Below are 9,887 nucleotides of genomic sequence, written 5' to 3'. Positions count from 1 at the left end.
TTAGTCCTTCCGTACCAAAAAAATAAAATAAAATTGAAGATGCCGTTAAAGTTGACCAAGATATGTGCTGAAGCTCATCGCCCGTGTACTCTCTCTGCACCTTCATCGTGTTCACCCTTCTCTTGCACAAGCTTCACTCCATTCTTGCTAAGCCAACCTCCCATGTCTCGTCTGCAACTTCAATGAGAGAGATAATGATGAATCAATTCAAACAACCTTACTGTATCTCCATATTTCCATGCAACAAATTATCTTCGCCACACAACCTCACAGCAAATATCGAAATTTGTAAAGACACAAGATGCATTATCCCAATATCAGAATTGTTGATCGGAACGCTAGCTTCTCCTCTTTCGGTCTTCTTTCTCTAACCTATTGTTTTTTATTCAAAAAATACCATTAGACACAATAAGTTCAAACTCATAACTCTTTTCAATTTCTTGTTTAAAAAAGAATGTAAAGATCCAGTTTTTTTTTCCAATGTTTATATATTACTTTCTTTTTATGACATTATCTTAGAGTGTTATTGATGGAAGTCAAGATCTTGATTTTGCTTTAACCAAAGCCTCGATGGAGAAAAAGACTGTAATAGCGGCGCTCCTAAAGAAGGCTTATGTGGAACAAAACACAGTCACCATGTTTGACCTCTTTTCGAATAGCTTCTAGCTTGGAGAAGGCACGAGGTCTCTGGTTAATGGTGAAGAAGTAACGGTATTTGCTATGAACGAGACTGGCGGAGCTTTTTTTTTTTTTTTTTTTTTTTTTGGGGGGGGAGGCTGAGAAAGGAGGTGATGCTGTGTTAAGGAAAAAGGTGAGCTTATGATTTATTTAGCTCAAACTAACGGCATCTTCAAATGTTTTAGACGGAAGGACTAACTTTATTAACGGAGCATACAATAAGGATTAAATAAAAAGGAAAAAATCAATAAGGACCCACTTCAAAACTTGATAAAATCATACTATCATATTCATTTTCCCTTTCAGATATGATTCATTTAACTATCCAGAAGCTGTAGCCAACAAACCCTAGAACTATCCCGAACACTGCAAAAAAGCGACGGTAATGGAAGGAAGCAACGCTTTTCTGCCCCAGGAGAGCATCATCAACATTCTCAAGAGACTTCCGGTGAAATCCCTAATCCGATTTCAATGTGTCTGCAAAAATTGGAAAAATCTCTTGAAGGATCCATTGTTCATTGTGGATCACCTCCACCACTCCAGTCAGCAACTTTCTTTTCTCTATCAGAGCAACAATCAGCTTTACTTGCGTTCGTTCCATTGCGACTTTCGACAACGTGAAGTCCATAACCCACCTGTGATCGATTACTGCTTGTCCAGTTTTAGTACTCGTTCAGATGTTCGGATCATTGGTTCCAGCAACGGCTTGCTCTGCGTTGAACTCTGCGGCTATTATAGGTCTTATTATTGCCTTGTACTATGGAATCCAGCCATTAAGGAGGTAAGAGTGGTACCCAGAAGAACTATTGCTTCTGAGAGACCGTTTTTAATAGGATTTGGGTTCAGTTCTATTGCTAATGATTACAAGATAATTAAGATTCGTAGTTCATATTGGAACTACACGCTGGGTGTGAATGGAGTGTTAGTGTATACATTAAGCACAGGGTTGTGGAAAGAGGTAGAATTTGAGAACATAAAGCATCTATCTACTTATTCTGAAGTAGCCACTGCTAATAATGGAGCCATTATTTGGCTTGCGAACAATTTGAATGATGATGATGGTATGCTAGTCTCATTTGACATGGCAATGAAAGTGTTTACATTAATACCAATGCCTGCTTTACCACCTTGGTCAACTTCTATTCCTACTTTTTATGAGAACAAACCAGCTATTCTTTCTTACAATAAAGAGATAGGAACCTCTAAATCTGGTTTCATTCATTTGTGGGTGGTTGAGGAGGATACATGTGCTTCTGGAGGAGGCAAATGGACTTGGAATAAAATATACAGCGGCAACCGCTATCTCCATCCATACTATTTAACTCCACTGAACATTTGGAGGAATGAAATTGTTTGCACAGTTGGTTTTCTGAGTGAGCTCGTTTGGAGAACTGAAAAATATGGTGAAGCCTGGGAGGATGAAGGAAGAACTTCATGTTTGTTGAATCCTACCACTAATGAATTTAAGAAATTTGTTATGAACAATTATAGTAGTGGCTTTAGAATCTTGGATTATGTGGAAAGCCTTGTATCAGTTGGTAACATTGACGTTGAAGAACCTTGATCCTAAATCTTAGTTATTGTATCTTAAATTTTCTTTGTTTTAAGTACTTTTGGTGGAAGATCATTTGATTGTTCATAAGCTTTTGACGCCTTTTTGAGATGTTATTCAGAATGATGATGAATGCAGCAAACATTCTCTGCCAAATATTTTTAGTTTTATTTGACATATACGCACACTCGTGTGTCTGATTTAAGGTTGTTATGCTTATTTTTCATTAATAAGTTCGTTGACATATGGATCATATCTATAATCCATGTATTATAGCAATAGTTTTATATCATATGAGAGCAAACAAAAGCAGGTGAAGTAAATTTTATTTTCTTTCCTGTTCATTTCCTTTCTGATGGATTTTAATGAAGGAATATGTTGGTTTGTGGAACTGAATTATTCATTCATTCAACTTTTATAACCTTACTTATCTGATTGTGAGATATGTGTTCAAGCTAATTAGTAATGCATTCTTTTCCAAATAATCATGGCAATTTCAAATCCTGCTATTACCTGCGACACAAATGAGTTGGCAAAAGAATTGAAAGCTGATGATTGATATCAACTTCATCAATGTTAAGCATTGTCAAAATGTCATTATGTTAACATAAAATTTATAGTAAGCTGTATTATTAATATGTTATGAACAATATGAATTATCAAACTGTATGTAATATAAAGAGCCCCCACCTAGTTAAATACTATAAAGCGTGATGTTATATCCACAATTCTTCATTATTAAGCGAGATTTGGGTTTGATCAAAGATTTATCATGAAGAGAAAACCAATATATTCAAGAAACTAAGGCTATCTAACTTGATTAATTAAACCTCGCAAGTGCCAAAGATCCACACATACACACACATATTACATATTTACATACATAAATGTATATACACAAGAGAGAGAGAGAGAAGAAATAGCTGGACATAGTTGGGTTTTAGTTTCCTTCTTCATATATTATTAATTTGTTATGTGATGTAACTAATGTATGTGTGGCTTGCTCATTTTACGTCAGCATGGGCTAAGCTCTTATGGTCTCATTAGTCCTTGCCCTACAAGATAATTGATCATAGGATTATAGATTGAGTGCTATGGAATTTGTGATTATGTGTTTTAATGTGTAACAAGAAAATATGATTAATGAAATTGATGGAGAGGAATAAAAATTGGCTGTGGTTGAGGCAGAGAAATGCATCAAAAATTATTTGTGATGGCAGAAAGCCTTTGTATTAATAAATTTAAAGGAACAGTCAATCCAATTGCTACAAGATCAACGATGAGGATCTTAAAATAGACGGGTGGTCATGTAAGAAAAAATAAAATATCATAATAATTACTGTGTAATGAAAAAAGGTTGGTGTGGCATTATTGCAGAGAATATAACAAAAATGTAAGAAAAATATGAGAATGGATCGAAAACATACCGGGTCGGGTCAGTCGGATCTTCTTAGCTCACGCTTAAGCTAGACTATAAAAGTCTAAGCTTTTAAGTGCACAGCAGAGCACCACTTTTGCAAGAAAGAAAAAGAGAGAGAGAGATAGTAGGAAAGCTCTACTACTGGAGTGATTTGAACTGATGGGAGGAAGCCTCTATTTATAGCTTTTGTCAGGGATATTTTGGGAAGCATAAAAATATCCACTGAGCCCATCAGATAAAATCTGAGATAAGATATAATATATCCTTATCTCATAATATCATGATATTTGAATTTAAATCCAGAATCAATCACAATTAATTCTAAATATATATACTTAATATATATTTAATCTACACAATATAAATTAATTAATTTAATATAAATTAATTAGATTTATATCGTAACCGATTGGATATGATTCAGGGTGTTTGACCAAGTCAAACATATCACAATATCGCTTGGATATTTGACTGATATATTCTCTTTATACCCGATCAAATAATCCGGCCCATCAAGGACGGATCCAAGCCCAAAAAATCTAACAAAAAAAAAATCATTTAAGGTGATTTAGACCTTTGTAAACAAGACTAAGATAACGGAAGCAAGTGATCGGAAGGGTTAAATAACCTTTAGCCCCACAGACAGACATAAAATAAAGGACACAAAAATTAACATTCAAAGTTATCGATTAATGGAATCTATTGGTGAATGATAGGAGCGATTGGCATGGAGAGAGAGGAGCCAGTATAGCCACCAACGGTGGTGTCCAAGCAACTCCTATCCCCTCTTCATTGCAATTTATGCTAATTAATCATCATTAGTGTATTAAATTATCTACATAACAATAACTTATACAATTTACAAGTTATATATGGATATTAGGGATAATATAAAATGGCTAATTAAGCTTAAAATCGTAAAATGTGTGTGTGTAAATCTACACACACACACACAGGCTCACACGTTGCACGTACATACCAGGCATAATCATAGAAGAAAGTTCCAACTAGGCCACTGCAAACGATAGCCTTCATTTCATCAATTCCTGGCAATTCAAATTTGGATTCCAAGCCTAATGCCACTAGAGGCCATACTGAAAATAATTAATATGAATAAAGCAATTAATCAATAATTCATTTGCTTATTAAGTCCAAGTGAAATTGAAAGAGGTAACAAGGAATATATATATTTAAAGTGAATATAAATATACTGAAAAGCAAAATTTCTTGTGTCTTTTTATGACTTGGCAAAGTCGGTCTCCATGGCGAGATACATTGGTAACTGCATCATTGTCTTTAGAATTCAAATGGCTGTATCATTATATTCATTATGTGTCTTTATATGATAAATTTTTTATCAATTGGTTCAGGAAATGTGGGAAAATTATTTACAATATATAATCAACAAAATAACCATGTTCTCCTCTGGCCCAACTTATAGGCACTGCCAACATATTTCACTAAATATTATTAATTTTATCTTAAAATTTAATAATTTTAAACTTTACTCTTACTTAATAACTTTGAGATCCAATAAAATAATAATTCATAGAATAATAAATTATGAACAAAATTGTACATTCACGTAATAAATTTAACGAGGCGGCTTATATTAAGGATAAAAAGATACTCTCATTCTCCTCCATAAGTAGGAGAGCAAGATACGGTTGGTGACTTCTAAGAAATAAGCCATACTATTTATACCTCATATATAATTAGTAGTGTAATATGTTAAAATTTTTATGCTGCATGCATATATATATATATATATATATGAATAGTGAAGATGTGAGAAGGAGTTAAGAAATGGAGGTACTTGAATATTGAGGTTGATGTTGGTTCATCACCGGCCTTCCATGGGTGTCCCAAGGTTGTCAAGCAAACACCTGTGAGGCTCACAATCACAGAAACAATATTCACCCAATTCAGAAAAGACTCTTTATTCACCAACTTCCCAATCCGAAGTGTAAAACTGTAAATGCAGACGATGTTGACAATTGTGTCATTGCACTTGTCACACTCGTTCTTGCAAGCGCAGCATTATTTAAATGCTGCAAGTTAATAAACACAGAAAAAATCAAACACTTTATTACATGTTTATATCTTGATGAGACTTGCTGCAATTGTGGCAATATATTTTTAGGAAAATTACTGTGTTCTCTATTGAAAAAAAAAGTAATTACTAAAAAATATTTTAATTAGGAGTTAAGATGCATCCAGCACCCCAAAATAATTTTTTTAAGTGTGCCTAGCACTTTGTAGCATTTTTTGCTGTATCCAACACCTTAAGATATTTTTTAGGTGCATCCAGCTTCCAAAAATATGTTTTGGTTTATCGAGCACCAAGGTAAAAAAATATTTCAAGTGCTAAATGCACCTGAAAAATACTTTAGAATATTGGATACCACAAAATATTTTAGAGTGCTAGATGCATCCCAAAAAATACGTCAGGATGCTAGATACACTTTAATCTAATAATTAGTTAATGGTAAATTGTAGTGCAAGAAATGACAAGCTAGAAATTGCTCACTTGTCATTGGGACATTTTTAATAATTGTATACTTTATCTGGGACTTGATAGTGATTTCCACGACTCAATATCACATTGAATGTATTATAGTAGGTCTACAAGAAGAATATAATATGGCCTCTTTGTTGCATGTAGTCATATGTAATAATTCAGCTTTTTAGATGAAAGTTGGATATCTGTACAACTCCTTGGTTCATTTCACTAATACGTATTCAAGATTTACTTTGATTCACCCTTGGAGGAAAACAAAACAAATACTAATTCCGGTTCAACTACAAGCTATGTCTTGTAGTAAGAGGCTCCCAATCAAGGAATAGTTTCAATGCACTTAAGTAAAGAAAAAGGGAAAACTAATTTGGACATCCTTATAGTTTACTTCACTTTTGAATTAGGTCCCTGAGCTTTTTTTTTCTTTTTATAGAGTCCTTTAACTTTACATTGTTAGATCCATTAGTCCCTCAAATTAAAAACTGTTAAATAAACGTTGACAGTGTTACTGTTGCCGTTAAATAATTTTATTATATGTTTTTTTTTAATTTTCCCATGGTAAATTTTTCAGATTCATTCTGAGCTCGAGTAAAGTGCTATAGTATATGCTTCGTTCCCCAGGCAATCTCTACCATTTCATGTCCCGCAGTCATCTACAATATCGCATTCGTGCTTGTTTGGATCAGCGATTGAGGCTGTAAAAACTGCTTATTTTTTTATAAGCCTGTTTGGAAAGTTGGAGGGTGTTTGGCAGAGCTTATAAGTCATCTGATTTGCGCCCAAAAAGCTAGATTGAAATGGACTTTTACATAAGCTGATATTTGTAGCTTATGAGAGTCAAATCGGGCTCACCGTTGGAACTGTATATGTAGGTGGGGTCCACCATCCTATTCTGACCTTTCCTCTTCATTTATTCCCCTCTATCAGCCAATTGCTATTTGAGTACAATTGGGGTAACTGTTGTTCTTTTTCTTCTTTTTTTTAATTTGATTTTGTTTAATTAATTAAAAATTGAAAATTAAGCAGTAAATTAAAATATAAATTGTTTAAATATAATAATCTAAAGAGTTCAGGTTGTGAAAAATAGTAGTAAGAATTTACTTTTCTTCGACATGAATAAATTTTTTTCAATTTTTTATATTTTATTTGTTGAAAATTAATATACTTTAAATTATGAAAAATATATGATATTCGTATTAATAATACGTAAAATTCTTATAAGTTCATTTACAAATTTTATTTAACAAAAGTGTATTTTAAAAAATTGCCTTTTGAGGTATCTCACATATAAAAGTTGTCTCAAGTTAAAAAAAAAAATTATACAAAATTTCTCTTGGTAAAAAAAATTGTATTTTAGAAAAAATATTACTTGGTTGATGCGAGATATTCAACACCAAATGGATATTTAGGTCCAATACCAAATTAATTTTCATTCATTATATTATGTAAAATCATTTTTTAATCATGTTTCATTACTTATTAAAATTCATACTCATTTTGGTAATTTTACAAACAAAATTAGTTTTACTCAATCATAATCCAAACAACTTTTTACCAATCTCCCTTTTACAAACTAGCTTTTCTGAATTCCAATCCAAACACAATTCAGCTTATCCAATTTAGCTTTTACTCAACTTCACTTTTCCATAAACCAAACAAACAATAAGCTGTTTTTCCAATCGCTAATCCAAATGGACCAGTTGTCGAAGAAATGTACTTTATGGCAAATTATTTTCCTCTCTCCAGCTAACCTTCGTCCAGTTTCCTCTGAAAGCCTTGAGCTCAAAGCCATTTTCTTCTTCTCTCACCTACTCTACAAGGTATTCCATGCTTATTCTATGCTTGCAGGGAAGCAAAGATTTCTCACTCCTGCCCAAATTCCAATGAAGTTTTCCATCTCGCTTTGGTGATGAGTTGCGATTTCAAATGGTGAAAATTTTGCTTGATTCTTTGACTTTGTTTATGTATTTTCTGCAGCTAATAGGAATGGTAGTGGTGACTGTAGTTTTCTTGTTTTAGTAGGCTCCTTGAGTTTTCTGGAAAAGAAAAGAATTTTATCAGTTTGATTTACGCTATGTGAATTTGGGTTCCACTTGTAATCGCGACATACCCTTTTTTTTCTCGATAAACTCGTATTCATTTGAGTTCTGAAAATGGAGTAAAACTGCACAAATTTAGTACTTCTCTCAGCCACGCCTTCGATTAAGATCAACCCATTAATATAGATTTCTTGAAAGCTCAAGAAAGCGGTGGTTTGAAATCATTCAGCAAAGCTAGTGTTGAAGTTGTGGCTGAGAAGGTTGTTCATCTTTGACAAGCAATCTCCGACTGTTTTGAGGAATCTCTGACTGAAGAAACTCGTCGCCACCAATGAATACTTATCAAATAAAGATGGAGGATGATCGGAGTTCGAGCTAAGTTCACTTTGCCTTCCGAAAATGGTGCAGGATTTCAATGAGACAAACGAGAAGTAGCCACCGGTGGATAGATGCAGCCATAATCACTGTAATTGCTTCAATAGCAGAACAAAGGAGGAATGAACGAAGATATTGAGCAATGAACGAAGAACGAAGAACGAATTAGGGAGGAGAGTTTTGTTCTGAAACTTTTTGGGGTTATAGGGAAGGAGATAGGTAATGACAGTTTTAACGCCGTTAGTGTTTACTTAACAGTAGGGTCTAACAAATCTAACTATGTAAAGTTAAAGGATCCAATAAAAAAGAAAACAAATATAGGGACTTGATTCAAAACTAAGACAATTTATAAGGACTTTCAAATTAGTTTTCCCTAAGAAAAATAAGGCACGTTTGTTACAAATAATTAACTTAAATAATTTTCTTAATATCTTCAAATTAGTTATCTAATTATTATGTTAAGAAATGGTGACAAATAGTTTACATATGGTTTGAGGAAGAAGCATATCAGAGAGTGGTTAATTAACCTGTCAGATAAACCACAAAGTGGCAATAACCAAGGCCAATTTAGCAACTCCAAAGGATGCAAGCTTTTGGTTGGTCTTGGGACAAGCTATCATCAGTAACTAGCATCAATTGCTCTAAATCAGAATAATCATCGTCTGCTTCATGGGACTCCGATGATGATGATTATGATGATGTTTCTGCACTTCTCCTACCGAAAAACTGCTTTGCAGATTTCTGCAACCTTTCTGAAACGAACGCTACGAGAAGATAAAACACTAACAGTGATATCTGAAGATATGTTACAATAAATGGATGATTGTAGCCTTTCAAAATACCCCGCAAAAGAAACAAACAAAAACAAAAGAAAACCAACCCAAAAATTAAAGTCCATTAATTCGATTGATGCCCATGCACATCATATGCACATAGTATGCCTTGCTTGTTTTGAGAGGAGAGAACTGAAGGATCTCTGCAGAGGTGATTCCCAACGTCCCAACAGTGAGGATGAGAAGCAACCCTACTTTATATTTCTACTCCATATTCGTATATGTCTGCTTTTAAGAGTTATGATATGATATATATGGAGCGAGGTAGCTTGTTGGATCTTGTGTTTGTTTAAGCAATAGCTTGTTGGATTTGTGTTGTGTTCCTTGGGACCTCAATGCAATTTTCCCATAAATAATTGTTATAGTAATTGCACATGTTAAAGAGTTTTTATCAAAGTATAACTCAAATATACATGATTAACAAGGATATTTTAGGGAAGACAATATCTATTTATTATAAATAACTAATTTA

General features: G+C 33.5%; 1 protein-coding gene across 1 annotated transcript; it reads left to right on the top strand.

The window, feature by feature from the left end:
• The first annotated feature begins 1,063 nt into the window (after positions 1-1,063).
• LOC114719468 (putative F-box protein At3g16210) lies at positions 1,064-2,242 on the top strand. The gene has a single exon (XM_028904980.1). The coding sequence runs from the start codon at positions 1,064-1,066 to the stop codon at positions 2,240-2,242; it is 1,179 nt and encodes a 392-aa protein (XP_028760813.1).
• Positions 2,243-9,887: the final 7,645 nt, after the last annotated feature.

Source organism: Neltuma alba, unplaced genomic scaffold, assembly GCF_004799145.2.
Source record: "Neltuma alba isolate B1F8T4 unplaced genomic scaffold, ASM479914v2 tig00011916_pilon, whole genome shotgun sequence".
Lineage (NCBI taxonomy): Eukaryota > Viridiplantae > Streptophyta > Magnoliopsida > Fabales > Fabaceae > Neltuma > Neltuma alba.
This window is presented reverse-complemented; position numbering and strand designations above follow the sequence as displayed.